At 37.6% G+C, this 22,997-nt stretch overlaps 1 protein-coding gene across 14 annotated transcripts in view; it reads right to left on the bottom strand.

The window, feature by feature from the left end:
* KDM6A (lysine demethylase 6A) overlaps positions 1 to 22,997 on the bottom strand; it is a 207,543-nt gene that overhangs the window by 101,668 nt on the left and 82,878 nt on the right. For 13 of the 14 annotated variants that reach the window (XM_032842468.1, XM_032842469.1, XM_032842455.1 and 10 more), the window contains exon 5: positions 545 to 603. In XM_032842468.1, coding sequence (XP_032698359.1) covers positions 545 to 603 — 59 coding nt within the window. Of the gene's footprint in view, positions 1 to 544; positions 604 to 22,997 lie in introns of those variants that run through there. The other variant, XM_032842470.1, reaches the window with a different exon arrangement.

Below are 22,997 nucleotides of genomic sequence, written 5' to 3'. Positions count from 1 at the left end.
ATCATAATCTCTGACTCTGAAGGTAGTACCATTACTCCTATTTTATAAATGAGAGAATTGAGAGCTTGTAATTTGGTGCCTAGTTACTGGAAATTGGAAGATACTAGTATGCACATGCATATATACGGGGGTGGGGGGGACAGCCAATCTTGTCTAAAAGTCTGAAAAAGGTAAACATACTGGTCATCAAAGATAATTTACCTACAGACCTTGAGATGTGAGAGCATAGTCATTCTCCAGTTCAAATAATCTGGGGACCACTGGTCCATAATGAATGACTGAGAAATTCCAAAAGCTTTCCGATCTAAGCCTTCTTCAATCAGAATCTCATATGATATTCTTCTAGGAACGCATACAACTCTTAACAATCTAAAGTGGGTCAACATCTCTGAGGAAACAATCTAATCAATTCAAGAGAGTACTGAAAACCACAGGCTTAGTGACATTAAAATATTTTGTATTTATTATACATCCACATACAATATCAAACAAAACAAGCCACTTACTAGAAATAACTGGAGTTACCAGTTGCGTGTCAACTTACCACTGAAATGCATTGTAATGGAAGTACACCAAACCAAGACCATATAAAAAGGCAGCATTCTGGAAATAAAAGGAAAAAGAAACCATTTGAGTTTAATGCATATGATGTTATTATAAAATAGCGTATCAAAGATATTTTAAGTTATTAAAACTATCTTGCACTACAATATATTACAATATATTTTTAGAACACCAGAATAACAGTGATGAGTCAGCAGATGGCACACAACCCAACTTGGAAAGATTCTCTGGTTTCTTTTAATCAAACCTGCCCTGAAATAAAAAATCTATCAGCAGAATTCCATGGACACATCTGAAATAAAAATCTATTACTCAGGAATAAGAAAATGTTTGGATTGTGCTATCCTATTCTCTCTTGCTTGCATCTGTATTCTTTCTCTGGTTTTTTGTTTCTTTAACTAGATTTAATTTTATGTTCAGTGCTGCCAGGAAGGTTTTTACAATTCAAGGAAATGCACAATATAAACTTAGAACAAATTTTAGTGGTTTAAAAAAAAAAAAACATGCTAAAATGACACCTAGCCATTTACATTTGGGGCTTTAACATCAGTGATTCCTGAGGCGCCTGGGTGGCTCAGTTGGTTAAGTGCCCAACTCTTGATTTTGGCTCTGGTCACCATCTCAGGGTCCTGAGATCCAGCCCTGCTTGGGCTCTCCGCTCAGCAGGGAGTCTGCTTGAGAGTTCTCTCCCCACCCACCGTGCCTGTTCTCTCTCTCTAAAATATAAAACTTTAAAAAAAAAAAAAGTAAACTAACATCAGTGATTCCTTTTGTAGTACAAAACAGAAAGATGCTTATTCAGACTCATTCTGACCTCTGGCCTCCAAATAGGAACTAGCTAGCTATACACCGCTTATTCAAAAAGGGCAAATGTTTGAGTATCTAATACATGTTTTGCCAGTACATAAGCAAATCTGTTTTAGTAAACCTTATCTGTTTAAAAAAATAATAATAAAGGTTTCACACTGATTCTGGTGAAGAAATTTCTACAAACCTATATTCTAAAACCTGAAAATTTTAGACTCTTAATAAAATGCTTCTTGACACACAGTCTTGGGTTGTATTTCCCCAGAAGCCCACCCTGGGACAGAAGGTTTTAAATATAGTTTACTCAGGAAGTTGCCCTAGGAAATACCAGTAAAGGAGTGGAAAAGTGAGGCAGGGTAGGGAAGGATGCCAATAAAGGGTGCAATATGACTGGTTATACAGCCGGCACTCAATCCTGCTGGGGATCTCTAGTAGACAGTGTGGAACATTCTTAAAATCATCTTGCCCTAGGTGTGAGGGACTACAGTACTTATCCCACAATCACTATGGTCACTGGTTAGAGAAAAGGAATCAGTGATGTTTAAAGTGTCACCTGAAGTGTAGACAGCTGGATGACTTTTGGCCTGCAAATGTTTCTTTTTAATACTAAACTTTGTTCAGGGCCCCTGGGTGGCTCAGTGGGTTAAGCCTCTGCCTTCGGCTCAGGTCATGATCTCAGGGTTCTAGGATGGAGCCCCGTTTTGGGATCTCTGCTTAGCAGGGACCCTGCTTCCCCCTCTCTCTCTGCCTGCCTCTCTGCCTACTTGCGCTCTCTCCGTCTGTCAAATAGATAAATATCTATGTCAAAACAGATGTCAAATACATAAATAAAATCTTTTTTAAAAAATACTAAACTTTGTTCTAGGATTATATTGTACACTTCCTCTGAATTCCAAGTACCTTTCTGGAAACACTGAAAAATGTTTTAAGTACATCTTAAAATATAATAAATATGAAGAGTTAATTTTATTAAATCCTCATTACCCCCAGCTTTCCAAATGAGAAAATTGCATGCTACAAGAGTATTCACAGATATGGGGATTCACAAAGGTCTCAGACAACATCTATTTCAAAAGTTCATATTTTTAAAAAAAATTTTTAATTTATTTGGAACTGGCTTTAATCAGGATCATTCATTTACCACCCTACTCCCCACCCCCTGAAATATGCTGAGCATTTACTAGGTGTTCAGGGACACTCAAGGGTTGAACAAGCCAAACTGATTAAAACATACTTCCCCTGCAGTCAAGAAGTATGCAATCTAGTCTGTGCAGGTGATAGGGATTGGGGGGGGTGGGGACGGGATACTAAGAATGCAAGCGTAGTTCATTCAGAGTTATCAAGAGTTCTACCCAGAAAGTCAACTGTCTTCATGGCTGAGTAACAGATTAACATCTTTCACCTGTTTAGCTAATTACTCACGGAAGGTGGTGTGGGGTATGGTGGAATTTACTGAGGAGAATTTCTGCTTTCAGGAAATACCTGGCCTCTCCCAACCTCCTTACTTTGCTCCTAGCTTATCCTTCCCACTCTAGGAAATCTTACCCTATCCCTGCCACCTCAGAAATTCTATCAATTATTTAAGATCCACTTTAAACGACATCTTCCCCCATGAAGCTCTGCTGCTTCTCCCACCTCAACCCAGAAGTAATTTTTCCAACCTCTAAATTTGGCCTCAGCACAATGTCTCTATCCTACTACATTATTAATAGTAAGAACTTAATTTAATGCAAGATGCTAATATCCTCATTTCTTTTTGAAGGTTCTAACACCCTGTGAGGTGGTGGAGAGCTTCCTTTACAGAATAAAGAAACAAGGATCAGAAAGATTAAACAACTTGCTCAAAAAGTCAGGTACTAAGTAGTGGACATAGGAATTAAATCTAGGTCTGCCTCCAGAGTTCACTCTTTACTACTATTTTTTTGTTATTTGTGTACTGACTAAACCCTATCTCATCAGACAAAAATGCTGAGAGGCAGGAATGCTAATCGTGTGTGTATGCCCTTATCACCTAACACAGTGCCTTCTACACAGCAGACGCCCAAAGGTTTAGCAAATTGAATCACCCAGTATTTAAGCTCAGTTATTAAACTCAGCTGCGAGATGACACAGAATTAGTATGAATAACGGTTCCTATTAACCAGGAGCTTATATATTTCAGCAAGGAATTAATTTTTCCATAACAGTAAACAATGTAATTCAAACTTTTATTGAGCATCTATTATAAGTCACAGCAGTTATCAGCACTGGGAAGAGCTGTGAGCAGACAAAAATCCCCACCCTCACTGAATTTACAATTTAATGACAAAAGATTATGAAATTAAGTACGTAATAATATATTCCAAGCTACAACCATTTAAGAGTTAACGAAGTATAATAAGGACTAGGAAAAGGGGAAATACTTGGGTACTGTTCTCGAGGATAGCTGGGAAAGGAGAAGGAAAAACAAGCCTCCTCAGCCAGGGGTTCTAAATCACCCATCTTTAGAAACTGACTGGGAGGTATGAATGGCTATATGCTCTTACATAAATGAATTCCGTCCCAATGTACAATCTCACCACAAATGCCAAGAGCAGCCCCACTGAGAAGCATCTGTGCAAGGATAGATGAGCAAAGGCACTGTTATGGAAATTAATTTAAATTCGATGTAGTCATTCTTCAACCCATGAGGAATCAGGGGAGTAACTTTCTGGGAAACATACTACTTAATAAATATACTCCTGCTTCACTACAAATCTTCAGAAGTTAGAGTATCCATACCAGGAGTCAGCAAGCTATGGCACATGGACAAAATCCAGCCAGGCACCTGTTTTTGTAAATAAGTTTTACCGGAACATAGCTACATCCACCCATTTACTTACTGTCTATAGCTGCTTCCAGCTCCAAAAGAACTGAATAGTTGCAGAAAAAAAAACCTAAAATATTTACTCTCTGGCCTTTTACAAAATAAGTTTGCCAACTTCTGACCTTGACTGGATTACAGTACCCATCACCAACCCAAATTAAGAAATTATGACTTGATGAGATTGCTATCCACTTACACTGAAGGTTCTTATACTGTGCCTACAGTGAAGTTATTATCACGGATGTGGCTCATTAAAGTTAGCAGTTCACCAATACCAGAGTCCACGGTAGTGTTTTCACAGATTCCCAACATAGCTCTTAAAAAACTCCTGGGGGCACCTGGGTGGCTCAGTCAGTTAAGTGTCTGCCTTCGGCTCAGGTCATGATCCCAGGGCCCTAGGACTGAGCCCCTTGTCAGGCTCCCTGCTCAGCGGGGAGAGCCTGCTTCTCCCCCCTGACTCCCTACCTTTTCACCCCACTTATGCTCTCTCACTCCATCTCTGTCTCTCAAATGGAAAAAAAAAAGAAAAGAAAAGAAACAAACACACACACACACAAAATAAAGAAAGTCCTAAGTGCTCTGCTCCTAAATCAGAGCTCCAGGCCTAGTTGTGAGAGGGGAGCACTCTGTAGTCCTCTGGAGTTAGGAGACTATAACCTTTATTCTTCCTAGCTGTTCCTTAGCTTCTTTTCAGCTTCCCCAGACTACTTCGAAATTGAAGGGAAGGGCACTGGGGGTTCTACTTCCATTTTCATGAACATACTTATGTAAAAGTGGATTAGAAAGCAAGAGTAATAAAGCTGGCAAGGTGACACAGTTCTAGCCAGCGAGACGAGCAGATTCTACCATGGGGTTTCAAGGAAAGCTAGTGCTTTCTGTGCATAAATGTTTCCTTTCCTCCTCTTCTTCCTTCTGTTAGTATGTCATGGTCCCCAAAGTAATGAAGGTGTTAACAGCCAACCAAAGTGGAATGAAAATTACTTTACCCTGAAAACATCTGAACAATCAGCAGCCACAAAAATAAACATCTAAACTAAAAGGAGCATCCTGAAATAAGCTGCTAATGACTCCTCTCCAAGGGAGTTTACTGATAGGGAAAATACTGACCCTCGGCAGAGGAAGTGTGAATTCGGATACCCATCAGCATCAAAAAGTCCAACACAACTTTCCCTACCTTCCTAATAAAATGCCTCCTAGGCATTTTAAGTTCAAAAGAACATTTCATACTTTCCCAATGAAGTCCTAAAATTCCTTCCTGTTTTGTTAGATTTATATGTAAACTTTTATCTCTGGCTACTGAGGGAATTACTCCTTACTAAGCAACTCTAGCATACGCCTATAAACAAAACAAAAAACAAAATTTGTCTTTTCTTCTGTTAATCTATTGTCAGATAATTTGCAGACCACCCCGGCACCCAACCCAAGTAAAGTATTTCCTCCCAACAGTGACAAGCAGCAACTCTTGTGTAAAAATCAGACCAGGCAGGCACTGGAGTGTCAGACACAGACATACCATAAGATTTAATTTATTTATTTTGAGAGAGCATGCGCACCCGTAAATTGGGGGGGGGGGGGCGGGGGACAGAAGGTGATGAAGAGGGAGAAAATCTTGAGCAGACTCCACGCTGAGCTTAGAGATCACTCGGGCTCAATCCCTTGACCCTGAGATCATGAACTGAGCCAAAATCAAGAGTCGGAGGCTAAACCAACTGAGCCACCCAGGTACCCCCTCATATCATGACTTTAAAGGAAAACATGCTTAGCGGCACCTGGTGGCTCAGTCGGTTGAGCATGGGGACTCTTGGTTTCAGAGCAGGTCATGATCTCAGTCAGGGTCAAGGGGTTGAGGGATTGAGCCCTTCGTGAGCTCTAAGCTCAGCGCAGAGCCTACTCAAGATCCTCCGTCTCCCTCTCCTTCTGTCCCTCCCCTCGCTTGGGCGTGCACACATGCGCTAAGAAATAAAATCTTAAAAAAATAAAAAGAAAGAAAACACACTTTAAAGACAAAAGAGTGCCAGTAAATTTAAGATAAGAACACCCTCCCACCACCACCACCACCACCCTTGAGGCCACAGACACTTTCTATTTACCATGGTTTGGGTTTTTTGAGGAAAGATTAGACCTAGCATCCTATAAGTGTGCAGCAATAAGCAACAACGGTAAAAAGGCAGCTGTTTCCTGGACAAAGGGAGGCTGGGATTAACAAAAAAGGCTATTAGTAAGTTAATATTCAAGCTTCTAAAATCTTTTTAAGATAAGACCAAAGCTAAAGCTAGTCATTTCGGGCAACTAAATGGTTCTAAATGATGAGATTACCAAGATATTGTTAAATATGAAATCTCTGGATAGAACAGCAATTTGATTGTATTTTTATACAGGAATATCATTAAGAAATAAAATCAAGCCAAACTCTTAGAAAAATATCAAATTTCTTAATTTTATTCTTCTCGGATACTAATCACACATAGCTAGTGATACACAACGGAAACAAAAAAATCTGCTATTTACCCTATCTGGGGACCAAAAGAGGAGATGGGGAGGCTGAAGGCATTTTAAAGCTCAGGAACAAATTTCCAAATGCCTCGTTACCTCTACCTGTTAGATATATTACAAATACCTGAAATTCCATAAATCTTAGACTGAAAAGGAGGAGTCTGATGTTCTAATGGTACTATAGATTTTAGATAGTGGTAACAATCTCACCAATTAAACACAACAAAAGTAGTCCTGTTTTTGTTTTCAGCTCCTTCTCACCCTAAACCACATTAATTCTATTCATAAAATTCATTTTATAACCTAAAAGCCTTTGAATTGATCCCCTTTCTATTCTTAACAGTCTTTCTCTAGGTAAGGACCTCTACTTTGTCTACCTGGCCTCTTACAAGTTTCCTAACTCTTCTTCCAAATTCTAAACTCCCCCACCATTTCCCTCCTTTCAATTATGTTCCACACCACTGCCAGTGAGCTTTCGAAACATGACACTCTTCTATTTAAAATTCCTCCAAAAAGTCACTACAACCTAGTGTGACTCAAAGGGGTTTCATTTTATGACCCTTGCTCAATTTTCCCAATCTCATAGCTACCACTTCAATCAGGACAAGTAACACGTACATCTATTAGTAAAAAAAATATGCTCTTATGCATTTCTGTGATTTTAAACATGTTTGCTTCCTCTGCAAAAAAAAAAAAAAAAAAAGCAAATGCCATCTTTCCTTCAACTCACTTCTCAATCTGGCAAATTCCTATTCATCCTTTAACACATCACTCACCTCCTCTTTCTAGTAGTAATACCTGATGCATTCCCAAGCCCAAAGAGAGTCAGGTTTTTTGATACTTATTTCCAAATGAATATCCATGTCTATTACAGATATGCTCTTATCTCCTCCACTAGAATATGAGTCTAATTAGTAGAGATAGAACCCAATTCATCTTTTGATCCCCATGGCAAAGTAACTGCATATGTAACTTACTTAGGAAAGTTTTGCTGCTGAATAAATCAATCTCTAACAGCCTTCAATAACTGTTACACGCTTTTTCATCAAAGAATTTAATAATCTGTTAAATTCGATTTATACTGAATCACTTCCTTAATTTGGACACTTAAAAGGGTTTTCCCAATTATAATAATATAGCAAAGGAGATTGCTAAAGCTCATTATATCCATCGTGTCCAAAATTATAGTATTAGAGGAGAAGTTTGCTCCCAAATCCTATGCATAACACTGCAGAGTGATCAAGAAATCAGACTCCAAGGGCCATCACACTTGGGTCCGAGCTCCAATGTTGTTATTTATTACCTATTAAGACTCATGAAACAAGTTAATTAACTGAGTCTCAGTTTCACTGTGTTGCTTTAAGGAATTAAGTAAGATCATACACATAAAATACTACCTGGCACATGAGATTTTTAGAAAAAAGATATAATGTCTCTAACACCTCCAAAAATTTATCTGGCACGTGATAAGTACTCAATGGATAAAGCATGATACATAAAATTCCTCATTAAGTCTCACACGCTGTTAAAAAAACTGCACATTAAAAATAAGAGGACTTAGAAATGAAATAGAGTTATGGACAAGACTACTCAAAAATCTATGCAACATATGGGGTACTTGGTGGCACAGTCGGTTAAGCGCTCAGCTCTTGGTTTTGGCTCTGGTCTTAATCTCAGGTCCTAGGGTGGAGCTCCAAATCCAGCTCCACACCCAGCATGCAATCTGCTTGGGATTCTCTCTCCCCTCTCGCTCTACCTCTTACCCCTGCACTCTCTCTCTCTCTCTCTCTTTTTAAAAGTAAACACATAAATCTTAAAAAAAAAAAAAAAAAAAAAAAAAAAAAACCATGCAACATTATAACCAGACTTTAAAAATAGTAACTGGTATCAGGAGATAGGCTGAAACATTCAAGTGGGAAGTTGAGCATGGTCACAGGTTATGAGAGTTGATGCTAAAAATGAACAAAACAGAGGTGCCTGAGTGGCTTAGTCAGTTAAGTGCCTGCCTTCAGCTCAGGTCATGATCTCAAGGTCCTGGGATCAAGCCCTGCTTTGGGCTCCCTGCTCAGCGGGAGTCTGCTTCTCCCTCTACCCCTCCCATCCTGTTCATGCTCTCTTTCTCTCATAAATAAATAAAATCTTTTAAAAAATGAACAAAAGAATGAAGTTGGAATGCTGGCAACCCTTTAATTAGATCAGAGCTGGCAGGTACTGAAAATAGCTGAGAGCTGTGACTGTAAAACACTGGGGATGTGCCTTTCTAAGGAAGAGGATGTAGGCACTCATGTTAAATTTTCTTAAAATCCAGACTATAGCACTCCTGCTACTAGTGTAGCAGCCATCTGAGAGATTTTCTCTTCCTTAAAGAGGCTGTAATTATATTCCCTTTATCTAGAAGAAAACTTAAGTGAAACAATAACTTTCAGGTCATACAGACATAATTCCTACTGGCCAATTAACATGAGGTTAATTTGTACTATGAGTACAGTCTGTTTTGTAACAACATGTACCCTCCCTTACTGTTTTCTATCCTCTTATGACCAGATAAAATACATTTCTCAGCCTCCCTTGCAGCTAGGAATGTTCAAATTATTACATTCTCACCAATGAGGTATGTATGAAGGATGTGTATGATCTCATGATCCCCTTAAAGGAAAGGGTTGTTGCCCTCTGCTTCCTCCTCCTCTGAGCAGCTCCTAGAATGCAGAACCAGCTCCAAGGCATCAGAAAAAGATAACTCAAGAAAGGAAAAATATAGACCAACTCCAATTATGAACAAAAAAGTAAAGATACTGGGGCACCTGGGTGCCTCAGTCGGTTGAGCTTCCAATTCTTAGTTTTGGCTCAGGTCATGATCTCAGGGCTCAGCAGGGAATCTGCTTGGGATTCTTTCCCTCTGCCTCTCCCCCACCGCTTGTACTTGCTCTCTCCCTTTCTCTAATAAATAATTTTTTTAATGTAAAAATATTACATGTTAGTGACCCCAATCATTTAACAATGATAAAAACTTATTACCAATTTGAACTTACTTTAGAAATAAGAGATTGGTTTAAACAGAAAAAATATAAAACTATCTCAGTGGATGCAGACTAAACATTTGCATACAAAAGAAAAATGCTGACTTTTAAAATGATATTTTTAACAGTCGGCTTTTGGTAAAGAAGTCCCTTCCTCTTCTTGGGGCGCCTGGGCGGCTCAGTGGGTTAAGCCTCTGCATTTGGCTCAGGTCATGGTCTCAGGGTCCTGGGATCGAGCCCCACATCGGGCTCTCTGCTCAGCAGGGAACCTGCTTTCCCCTCTCTATCTGCCTCTCTGCCTACTTGTGATCTCTCTGTCAAATAAATAAATAAATAAATAAATACTCTTTAAAAAAAAAAAAAAAAGAAGTCCCTTCCTCTTCTTGGTTTGTTATTTACCAAATAATAATAGTAATAATAACAACTGTAAGTAATCATAGTTAATGGTTAAAACATTTATAACATTCCCTTTAAGAAGGCAAACAACAAAGGTACTCTAGCACCTCTTTCAATCAACACTGTGCTGACATCCTAATTACCAAAACAGCAGGCAAAAAGATCAAAAAATTATAAATGAAATAACAAAAAAAACTATTAATTACAAAGGCAGGATAATCTACACAGAATCCAAAGTAACACAGACAAATTAGTCAAGTTAGTAAAAGTTAGTGAAATTGCTTGATAAATTTAACTTAACATATAAAAGCCAACTGCAGTTCTATATATGAGCAGACATCTTAAAAATTAAAAAGACATTTATAATAGCAATAAAGCTATAAAATATAAAATATACTTTATAATATGCACAAGAACATTGTGGAAAAATTATATAAAATATTAAGAAAGACAGTAGTCTCTTTATAATGAGAGGTTTTTTTTTTTTAAATGTACAAAGTCAATGCAATTTCAATCAATCCCTGGATGTCACTGTTTTATTTAAATTTAGGACTCTGATTTCCAGCACTATAGAAATTGACCAGATACTGAACAAATACTGAGACAAACCTAAGCCTCCAGATCTGTACTACTTGTTATAAACTCATTTACTATCTATCTGGCCCTTGCCTTTCTTTCCATACTTTTGAGTCCTATACCCCCAAAAATAACCCCAGGCTCTAAAACAGTAGTCCACAAACTACAGCCAAATTTTTTTCTTTAAAGCCCAAGAGCTAAAAATAATTTTGACATTTTATAATGGTTATATTGTAACTCATTAGTTACGTACCTACAAAACAGCTGATGTTGCCTCTTGGCCCACAAAGTCTAAAACATTTACTATTTCATTCTAAAGTTTTTGGACCTCTGCTCTAGACCAAGAACTTGAGAGTTCCCTAAACACCTACTGATTGTACTTTCATGTGTTGGCTCAGTTCTCTTCTTGAAAAGCCTCTCCAGGTCACCTAGCTAGAAAACTGCCATTCATCCTCCCCTCAAATTGCAACTTCTCTGTGGAGCCTTTCTAAACCCTCAAACTTTCCCACACCCTTTATTCAAAGACACACACTTCTGCCCCCCTCATGGCCCTCAACACCTCCAATATATCACTTACCAAAAACATATGCTCATTTGCGTCTCCCCTCACAAGAATATGGGCAACTTGAAAGCAGGATCTTACTATCTCTGTATTGCCAACAAAGCCCTTGTCTATGAATGTAAAAGCCAAGTTAGTGACTGACGTAACCAGTATAATAGAAAAAGATACTGAAAAGTCAGAAGATGAGCACAGATTCCAAGAGTTCCCTAGTTTCTGCAGCTTTTAATCAATGGTTCTTTTAGATAAGCGTACTACCATAATTCGGAAGCTTTTCTTTCTTTTCTTAAATTCAAGTGGGCGGAAAAAGGAGAAAGAGTAGGTTTTGTGTATTTTAAAAGTTTACAATTATAAATAAAAATGTATCAGAATTATTTAATAAAGTCTACTTAATAGAAGTCATCAGGAAGCAACAGAACTTCTTCACATTTTAACATGCAGCTTACCATCTACTATCTGTATACTCAAATACATAGCAGCATTACCAGCATACACGCAATTTTTTTATTCCTTTCTACTTCATACTATAAACCATAACAGCAATTTCTAAACTTTCTGACTCATGAAAAGACCTTAGGTTTTGCTGCTATTGTTGAAGGGGATAGTACTCCAAAAGTATGACACTTTGGCTAAGAGTTATTTGAGCTGAAGACAACTGAGTTCCTCAAATCTCTATGTTAAAAGCAGAACCTCCTAAAAGAACCCAAGTGTCATAAACTCCCACCAAGAGAGGAACTCTGACTCTGTCACAAGACTATAGTATCTCCCATCTATTCTCTTAAAGGCTCATTTATTTTCCCAAAAAAGCTGTTTTCCTTTAAGCGCCCTTTCTCCCTCTCATAACCTACTAAGTTGGTATATAGCTCCAAATTCTAGCCACCCTTGGAGTTATCACTTAATTCTCCCACAGGTATATGCATTGCATGTGTCAACTATTTTTTTCCCTCCTGTTAATCTGCCTGTTTTAAGTAATTCACAGGCCCTAGCCATGAGCCTTAGTAGTCAGAAGAAAGCTTTTCTTCCCTACATTGTTTTTTTTTTAATCATTATGCCATTTCTTCATGGTAAATAGAGTTGTTGAGTAAGTAAGCTTTTATTATTAGCTAGCATTACAAAGTTATTTATTATAATCAGTAATAGTCAACATGTAATGGCATGATAGAATAGTCATGAGACAACTGGCAAATTTTCACTCTTTCAAAAATGATTCATTTGTACTAAACTAGGTAAGAAAAAATATGAGCTCTCCAGAAATAAAATTTTTAATTACATAATAAACACTATTGAATTTTGAAATGTTAAACAAAAATTAATATTTAATCATGGTTTATAGATCAATGATACCTAATTGTTTATTCTGAATTCCAAAAGGCTCTAACAAAAACTAAAAGTGATCATGAATCAGCCACCAAAACACTTTAGACAGGAAAATCCTGACTTGAACTGACAGGAAGTCTTTATTTAATTACCCCTTAATATAACCAATCGTACTATCACTGCAGAGATGTAAATATGTTGTTACCACAGGGGATCTTATTTAACACAGTAAATGCATTATTATGTTTCTAAACTCCGGAAAAAAAAAAATCCACCCAACTCTACATAATTCTGGATGCAAGAATTTCAGATAAAGAACTGGGGCCTACAGAATGGCAAATCACTTTATTTTAGAAGCTCTAATTATAGAGGACAGGTTTGAAGAAAGAAGTGCAACTAAAACTCAAGAGATAATTATCTCAGTCATTTTTTAAAAATCCATCATATATTCTTCAACTTACAATACACTGTGGGTATAAATCACACAAAATTAGACAAAACTATAAATATAAAAAGTTAAACCTAAAAATCATAGTCATGAACATGAATTCTGATCACTACCACCCTCACAAATAACACTGTTACGGGGTGCCTGGGTGGCTCAGTGTAACCCCACATCGGGCTCTCTGCTCAGCAAGGAACCTGCTTCCCCCACCCCCCATCTCTCTACCTGCCTCTCTGCCTACTTGTGATCTCTCTCTCTCTCTCTCTGTCAAATAAATAAGTAAAATCTTAAAAACAACAACAACAACAGTATTAAGTGTTACGTTGTTTATTGATGTTTAGAAAACAGAAATTAAAGGAAGTAGCATTAATGTCTTTAAGTGACAATTCTGGTACAAGTTCTTGAATCCTGAGAGATTCAAAAACGTCTACCCCCACACTTAGCCTGGACCTGAGAACCTAACCCACACCTGAAAGTCTATCTTAACTTGACTTTGCTAGTCCTTGGTTTTCATTAGCATTACTTTACTTTTCCATGTCTTCTGCCCAGGCACATAGTCCATTATTATAACAATCCAACTCTTCAATGAAAAGCATTAACAGTAGTTTGAGGCCCAAGATTCTTTGAATCCCTTAACTCAAATTCCTTGCTTGCTATAACCACCATTTCTAGACTGTTACATTTGTAGAGATTCTTACACAACGAAGCTTCCAAACTGAAAGACTTGTCTTAGAGTTTTAATTCTCAATCAATTCTGACTTTATCTTCCCTAGGATACCAACAAAGCTTTGCAGAGGTGGTGTTCTTCTTAAACACAGTAAACAATAAACTCAGCCTATGTGTTCTTGGTATTTGGGCAGTCAGCTTTTGACACCTGGGAGGATCTCAAAATGCCTGTTAAGAACTCTGTACAACTAGAAACTATCAATGATAAATGATTCTGATGGCTAATTAGTATTCCATGTACGGGGAATCCCATAATTATGTTCTCTTATTATTCAAAATATCTATAGTTGGTTTTTAAATAACAAATTTTACATTTAGTTTTCCTTGTATAGGTAAGATTAGAGGGGAGTTCCATGGCTGGCAATGGGAGACTAATCTGTTTTGGACTTAAATCCCAATTCCTTCTTCTACCCAAGTAATTATAGCTAGAAAGGCTGGTAACTATAAAATAACTGGTTTACAGCATTTGTAATACATAAAATAAAGCAGCTAACTAAAGGCACTGAAGAGTAAACAGAAACAGGCAGATTCTAGTGGAAAGATGTGGTAGTCTGAACTGTGCCCCCTAAAACATCTATATCCTCAATCCCCAAACTGAGAATATTTACCTTACACGGCAAAAGATACTCTGCAGTTGTAATTAAATGGATTGTAAGATGGTTAAGGTTATCATCCTGAATTACCCAGGTTAGACCCGATGTAATCTCAAGAGTCCTTAGTAAGAGGGAGGCAAGAAAGTCGAAAGCCAAAGAAGGCAATGAGGAGACAAAATGCAGTAAGATACAGAGCCATGAGCCAAAAGAATGTGGGAAAATTTCAGAAGCTAGAAAAGGCAAGAGGTTCTGTAACAGAACCTCCAGAAAGAACAAGCCCTAATGACAATTTGAGTTACCTAAGACTCATTTGGGATTCTGACTTTCAAAACTGTAAGATAATTAAATTTGTGTTTTTAGCCACTAAATGTGTGGTAAGTTGTTAAAACAACAATAGGAAACTAATATGAAAGGCCATGCTTAGAGAAGGAAAGTTCTATGGGTTGAGTTCCATTTTCCCAGTTATTAAAACTTGCTGCCAGGTAGAGCACATGTGAGAGCGGGTCAGTAGTAGAAAAAGCAGTCTTTCTAATATAGAACACCTTACGACTAGAACCAGGAGAAATCACAACCCACTAAATAAAGGGAAATTCCAAAAAAGAAAGAGCCAGAGAATTCTAAATTCTAAATTCTGTCTATCCACATGTCTGACTGACTCCTGGATCCAAGTTAGAGACTTAGAGCTAAATTAAAGACAAAAGATCTAAATTGATACTTAAGTTGCCACTGGAAGAAAGTTGAGTTTGCAGTTCAAGTCCAATAAAGATAACTGCCTGATAAAAGAGAAAGGTGGGGGGACCTCCCTAGAAAGAAATAATAGAACCAAGAGTTAGCATAATTTTCATAATGTCCAGTTCCTAACACAAAATTACAAAACATACAAAGATCCAGGAAAACAGAACATATTCTCAGGAAAGAAGGAAATCAACTGAAACCAAATCCAAAATGATAAAGATGTTAGAATATGGCAGACAAGGGGTACGTGGGTGGCTCCGTTGGTTAAGCATCTTCCTTTGGCTTGGGTCATGATCCTGAGGTCCTGGTATAAAGCTCCACATCAGGCTCCCTTGCTCAGTGGAAAGCCTGCTTGTCCCTCCCCCTCCACTGCCTGCTTGTGTACACACAGGCTTTCTCTTTCTGTCAAGTAAATAAATACAATCTTCTAAAAAAAAAATTTTTTAATTTAAAAAAAGAAAATGGCAGATAAGGATTTTACAGTTCCTATTCTAATTGTCATCAATAAAGCATGCTCATAATTAAAAAGACAGGAAATCTGAACAGCGAAAGAGAAATAATAATAAAAAAAGAACCCAACGGAAAATCTATAACTGAAAAACACCATATCTGAAATAAAATTCAATGGACTGAACTAATAATTAAATGACAACAAAGAAAAGAATAAACTTCAAAACAGAAAAACAAATTATCCAATGTAAAGACCACAGAGAAAAAAAATAAGAGCCCCTCAGGGGCATTTATATAAAAACAAATTATCTAACCTACATGGAGTTGGATCCCCAGGAGAAAAGGACAAAGAATGAACAAAAAATTATTTGAGGAAATAATGATAAAAATTTCCCCTATGTAATGCAAATTCAAAAATGCTCCAGCAGGATAAATATGAAATGATCAGGCAGAGATAAATCGTGATCAAACTATAAGAAGCCAAAGATAACAAGCAAATCATGAAAGAACCAAACAAACTGTGTACTGGGACAGTGATACAATTAAGAGCCGATTTCTCATCAAAAAGAGGAAGGCAAAGAGGTAGATTTCACTTTAAAAAGGCAAGCCATGCCATAATTCCATAACCAGCAAAAATGCCCTTTAAAAATGAAGTAAAAAAAAAATATTTTCGGATAAAAGAAACTCATCTCTGCCAGATCTTTACTATAAGAAATGCTAACCAAAGTTCTTCAGCCTAGAAGAAAATAATAGTGCATGAGGAAGATCAGAAATGGTAACCATATAGGTAAATACAAACCATTACTATCGTCACTGTAATATATGGACCTGTTCAAAGCAAAAAAACATCATCTTGTGGAGTTAATAATGTAAATTTAATAGATATAACTACTATCACATAAAGGACATGGATGGGTAAGAAGTGGACTTAAGTAACTCAAAACTTTCCATATCTTAGGTGAATTGACACAATGTTAACTGAGACTTGACTGAAAAATTAAAGGTATATACTATAATCCCAGTGAACGAATAATGAAAAGCAAAGCTAAAATGGACAATAGGAAAAGTAAAGTGAAATTGTAAAACATTCAAATATCAAAAAGGGATAGGGAAAGTAGGTAAGGAAGAACGTAAGACCAAGAAACTGAGAGGACAAACAGAAAAGGAAAAATCAAAGACGCAAACCCTATCATATAAATGAGTACATTACTGTGAATGGTTTAACAGTGCAAGTAAAAAAGAGAGATTCTGAGACTGCATAAAAAACAAGACCCACTTATAAGTTATCTACAAAAAAAGAACTGTAAATATAAAGTTACCAACAGGTTGGAAAGAAGAGAAAAAAGATGTATCACATAATAACAAGCCTAAGAGGGACAGAATGTCTACATTAAAATTAGATAGAACACATGTCAAGACAAAAGGAATTACCAGAGGTAAAAACAGTATTTTATCATGACAAAAGGGTGAACTCACCAGGTAAAAATAACAATCAGGAAAGTATATATACAAGTAAGAACACTTCAAAATGTATTTTTTTAAAAAGGGCAAAATTAAAAGACAATTCCACAATCATTAAGCAATAACTCAGCAAATGATAAAGACAAAAATCATCAAAGACATAAATTTGAAATACACTATCAACTGCCTTTACCTTTGTTTATAGCATAGTACAACCAACAAATACAAATCCTGTGGCTATGTCCAAGTGCTAAACCAATAAAGTCTTAATATATTTCAAAAGAATGAAATCATACAAAGTATGCTGTACAGATAAAATAGAATTAGAAATCACTAACAATGAGATATCTAAAATAACCCAAATATTTTGAAATCATAAAACATGTATCCAAACAACCCATGGGTCAGAAGAAAGAGAAAGAAGAAGACATTTTCAAATAAAAGGTTAACAAAAATACAAAATATAAAAATTTGTGGTATACAATTAAAGCAATGCTAACAAAAATAGATACCTTTAAATACTTATACTAGAGGAAAAAGAAAATCACTCATCTAAGCTTCTACCTAAATAAGAGAAAATTAAACAGAAAGTAAGCAGAACAAATAAAGACAATAAGAAATCAATGAAATATAAAACAATACTCAAAGAAGAAAAAAATCTATGTAACAAAGATTTTTGCAAATATCAATAAAATGGGGGCGCCTAAGTGGCTCAGTCGTCAAGCCTCTGCCTTCGGCTCAGGTCATGATCCCAGCGTCCTGGGATGGAGCCCCACATAGGGCTCCCTGGCTCAGTGGGAAGCCTGCTCTCCCTCTCACACTGCCCCTGCTTGCATTCCTGTTCTCACCGTCAGATAAATAAATAAAATCTTTTTTTTAAAAAATCAATAAAATTGATAAACCTCTAGCCAAGCTGATTAAGAAACAAAAATATTAGGAATAAAAGAGGTTATACTTCATCACCAGTTCTACAGTTATTAAAAGGAAACTAGAGTTACAACAGAAAACAGTAATCTGAAAATTATTGTTGGGTTATGCCATCAAAAAGAACTCTTGCACAGTATATGTGACTAAGCCCAGTTAAGGCCTCTTTATAAACTTTTAAGACTTGGCAAGTAGGTTCAGGGATCCATTCATCTTGCTGCTGCCCAAGACAGGCGTCAACTATAAGTTTCCTTTGCTTATTAAAAGTGCTATCTTCCAACCTGCAGTGGGCCAGTCCCTTTCACTGGTCTTTCCCTGCCTTCTGTCTGAATACAGGGACCAGTTTCAGCTTTGCTCTTTAAAGGCACAATTGAGAGGGGGAAAAAATGGCAAGCCACAGAATGTGAGAAAATATTTCCAAAACATGTATCTGACAAAGGGCTTTCCTCCAGAATATGTAAATAGCCCATACAACTCAATTGAGCACCCCCCCCCACAAAAAAAAGTTAGAAATGAGCAAAAGACGTGATCAGGTAATTTAGCAAAGAAAGTATACTAAAGGCCAATAGCACATAGAAGATACTGAACATCACTGTCATCAGGAAAATGTAGATAAAACAAAGATGAAAAACCACTACTTACCTACTACAATGGCTAAAGTTAAAAGAGAGTGACTATACCAGGTACTATCCAAGATATAGAACTAGGGAAATCAAATGTTGCTAGCTGGAATGTAAAATGCTACAGCCACTATGGAAAACAGGTTGGTAATTAAGCCTATTAACTGCAATGGGACCCAGCATTTCCAAATCCTATATACATGTACCAAGAAAAATGAAAACCTATATCCATACAAAAATAAATGTTCACAGAATTTCATTTATATTTACCTAAAGATAGATACAACACAAATGTCTAACAACTGATAAATGGAATAACTGTGGCAGAATCATTCTATGAAATACTACTTAAAGATTAAAAAGAACACAATATTGATACACACAACATGGATGAGTCTCAAAAATAGCATGCTAAATGAAAGACATCAAAAACAAAAGAATAGGGGTAGGAGTCAAGATGGCGGAGAAGCAGCAGGCTGAGAATACTTCGGGTAGCGGGAGATCAGCTAGATAGTTTATCTAAAGATTGCAAACACCTACAAATCCAATGGGAGATCGAAGAGAAGAAGAACAGCAATTCTAGAAACAGAAAATCAACCACTTTCTGAAAGGTAGGACTGGCGGAGAGGTGAATCCAAAGCGACGGGAAGACAGACCGCAGGGGAAGCGGCCGGCTCCCGACAAGCGGCGGAGCAACAGAGCACAAAATCAGGACTTTTAAAAGTCTGTTCCGCTGAGGGACATCGCTCCAGAGGCTTAACCTGCGTAAAGCCCACGCGGGGTCAGCGTGGCCTCAGATCCCACAGGGTCACAGAAGGATCGGGGGTGTCTGAGTGTCGCAGAGCTTACAGGTGTTAGAACAGGGAAGCCGGCTACAGAGACAGAGCCGAGGAGTGAGCTCTAAACTCGGGGTTACCTTGAACCAGTCGCAGGCTCGGTGAGCTCAGAGCGTGGCCGGAGGCCAGGGTGACGGGAGTAATTGGGCGCTGTTCTCTGAGGGCGCACTGAGGAGTGCGGCCCCAGGCTCTCAGCTCCTCCGGGCCGGAGACAGGGAGGCCGCCATCTTCATTCCCATCCTCCGGAACTCTACGGAAAGCGCTCAGGGAACAAAAGCTCCCGAAAGCAAACCCGAGCGGATTACTCAGCCCGGCCCCTGGTAAGGGCAGTGCAACTCCTCCTGGGGCAAAGACACTTGAGAATCACTACAACAGGCCCCTCCCCCAGAAGATCAACAAGAAATCCAGCCAGGACCAAGTTCACCTACCAAGGAGTGCAGTTTCAATACCAAGGAGAGCAGCGGAATTCCAGAGGAGGAGAAAGCAAAGCACGGAGCTCATGGCTTTCTCTCCATGATTCTTTAGCCTTGCAGTTAATTTTTTTTTCTTTGTCAATTTTTTTTCTCTTCTTCTGCTAAATTTTTTTAACTTTTACCCTTTTCTTTTTCAACGCTTTTTAACTAGTTTATCTAATATATATGTATGTTTTTCCTTTTTATATTTTTTCTTAATTCGTTTTCTTCTTTTAATTGTTTCATTATTATTTTTTTTCTTTCTGAACCTCTTTTTATCCCTTTTCTCCCCCCTCACGATCTGGGATCTCTTCTGATTTGGTTAAAGCATATTTTCCAGGGGTTGTTGCCACCCTTTTAGTATTTTACTTGCTCCTTCATATACTCTTATCTGGACAAAATGACAAGGCGGAAAAATTCACCACAAAAAAAGAACAAGAGGCAGTACCAAAGGCTAGGGACTTAATCAATACAGACATTGGTAATATGTCAGATCTAGAGTTCAGAATGACGATTCTCAAGGTTCTAGCCGGGCTCGAAAAAGGCATGGAAGATATTAGAGAAACCCTCTCGGGAGAGATAAAAGCCCTTTCTGGAGAAATAAAAGAACTAAAATCTAACCAAGTTGAAATCAAAAAAGCTATTAATGAGGTGCAATAAAAATGGAGGCTCTCACTGCTAGGATAAATGAGGCAGAAGAAAGAATTAGCGATATAGAAGACCAAATGACAGAGAATAAAGAAGCTGAGCAAAAGAGGGACAAACAGCTACTGGACCACGAGGGCAGAATTCGAGAGATAAGTGACACCATAAGAAGAAACAACATTAGAATAATTGGGATTCCAGAAGAAGAAGAAAGAGAGAGGGGAGCAGAAGGTATATTGGAGAGAATTATTGGAGAGAATTTCCCCAATATGGCAAAGGGAACAAGCATCAAAATCCAGGAGGTGCAGAGAACCCACCTCAAAATCAATAAGAATAGGTCCACAACCCATCACCGAATAGTAAAATTTACAAGTCTTAGTGACAAAGAGAAAATCCTGAAAGCAGGTCGGGAAAAGAAGTCTGTAACATACAATGGTAAAAATATTAGATTGGCAGCAGACGTATCCACAGAGACCTGGCAGGCCAGAAAGAGCTGGCATGATATATTCAGAGCACTAAACGAGAAAAACATGCAGCCGAGAATACTATATCCAGCTAGGCTATCACTGAAAATAGAAGGAGAGATTAAAAGCTTCCAGGACAAACAAAAACTGAAAGAATTTGCAAACACCAAACCAGCTCTACAGGAATTATTGAAAGGGGTCCTCTAAGCAAAGAGAGAGCCTAAAAGTAGTAGATCAGGAAGGAACAGAGAAAATATACAATAACAGTCACCTTCCAGGCAATACAATGGCACTAAATTCATATATCTCAATAGTTACCCTGAATGTTAATGGGCTAAATGCCCCAATCAAAAGACACAGGGTATCAGAATGGATAAAAAAACAAAACCCATCTATATGTTGCCTACAAGAAACTCATTTTAAACCCGAAGACACCTCCAGATTTAAAGTGAGGGGGTGGAAAACAATTTACCATGCTAATGGACATCAGAAGAAAAAGCAGGAGTGGCAATCCTTATATCAGATCAATTAGATTTTAAGCCAAAGACTATAATAAGAGATGAGGAAGGACACTATATCATACTCAAAGGGTCTGTCCAACAAGAAGACCTAACAATTTTAAATATCTATGCCCCTAACATGGGAGCAGCCAACTATATAAACCAATTAATAACAAAATCAAAGAAACATATCAACAATAATACAATAATAGTAGGGGACTTTAACACTCCCCTCACTGAAATGGACAGATCATCCAAGCAAAAGATCAACAAGGAAATAAAGGCCTTAAATGACACACTGGACCAGATGGACATCACAGATATATTCAGAACATTTCATCCCAAAGCAACAGAATACACATTCTTCTCTAGTGCACATGGAACATTCTCCAGAATAGATCACATCCTCGGTCCTAAATCAGGTCTCAACCGGTATCAAAAGATTGGGATCATTCCCTGCATATTTTCAGACCACAATGCTCTGAAGCTAGAACTCAATCACAAGAGGAAATTCGCAAAGAACCCAAATACATGGAGACTAAACAGCATCCTTCTAAAGAATGAATGGGTCAACCAGGAAATTAAAAAAGAATTGAAAAAATTCATGGAAACAAATGATAATGAAAACACAACGGTTCAAAATCTGTGGGACACAACAAAGGCAGTCCTGAGAGGAAAATATATAGCAGTACAAGCCTTTCTCAAGGAACAAGAATGGTCTCAGGTACACAACCTAACCCTACACCTAAAGGAGCTGGAGAAAGAACAAGAAAGAAACCCTAAACCCAGCAGGAGAAGAGAAATCATAAAGATCAGAGCAGAAATCAATGAAATAGAAACCAAAAAAAAACAACAGAACAAATCAATGTAGTTTCGTTGATTTGTTCTGTTGTTTTTTTTTGTTTCTATTAACTAGGAGCTGGTTCTTTGAAAGAATTAATAAGATTGATAAACCCCTGGCCAGACTTATCAAAAAGAAAAGAGAAAGGACCCAAATAAATAAAATCATGAATAAAAGAGGAGAGATCACAACTAACACCAAAGAAATACAGACAATTAAAGAACATACTATGGGCAACTCTACGCCAACAAATTTGACAATCTGGAAGAAATGGATGCATTCCAAGAGACATATAAACTACCACAACTGAACCAGGAAGAAATAGAAAGCCTGAACAGACCCATAACCAGTAAGGAGATTGAAACAGTCATCAAAAATCTCCAAACAAAAGCCCAGGGCCAGATGGCTTCCCGGGGGAATTCTACCAAACACTTAAAGAAGAACTAATTCCTATTCTCCTGAAACTGTTCCAAAAAATAGAAATGGAAGGAAAACTTCCAAACTCATTTTATGAGGCCAGCATCACCTTAATCCCAAAACCAGACAAGGATCCCATCAAAAAAGAGAACTACAGACCAATATCCTTGATGAACACAGATGCGAAAATTCTCACCAAAATACTAGCCAATAGGATTCAACAGTACATTAAAAGGATTATTCACCATGACCAAGTGGGATTTATTCCAGGGCTGCAAGGTTGGTTCAACATCCGCAAATCAATCAATGTGATA

This window comes from Lontra canadensis, unplaced genomic scaffold (genome assembly GCF_010015895.1).
Source record: "Lontra canadensis isolate GAN:19392208 unplaced genomic scaffold, GSC_riverotter_1.0 scaffold131, whole genome shotgun sequence".
Classification (NCBI taxonomy): Eukaryota; Metazoa; Chordata; class Mammalia; order Carnivora; family Mustelidae; genus Lontra; species Lontra canadensis.
Note: the sequence above shows the minus strand (reverse complement) of the source record. Positions and strands in the feature narration are given on the sequence as shown.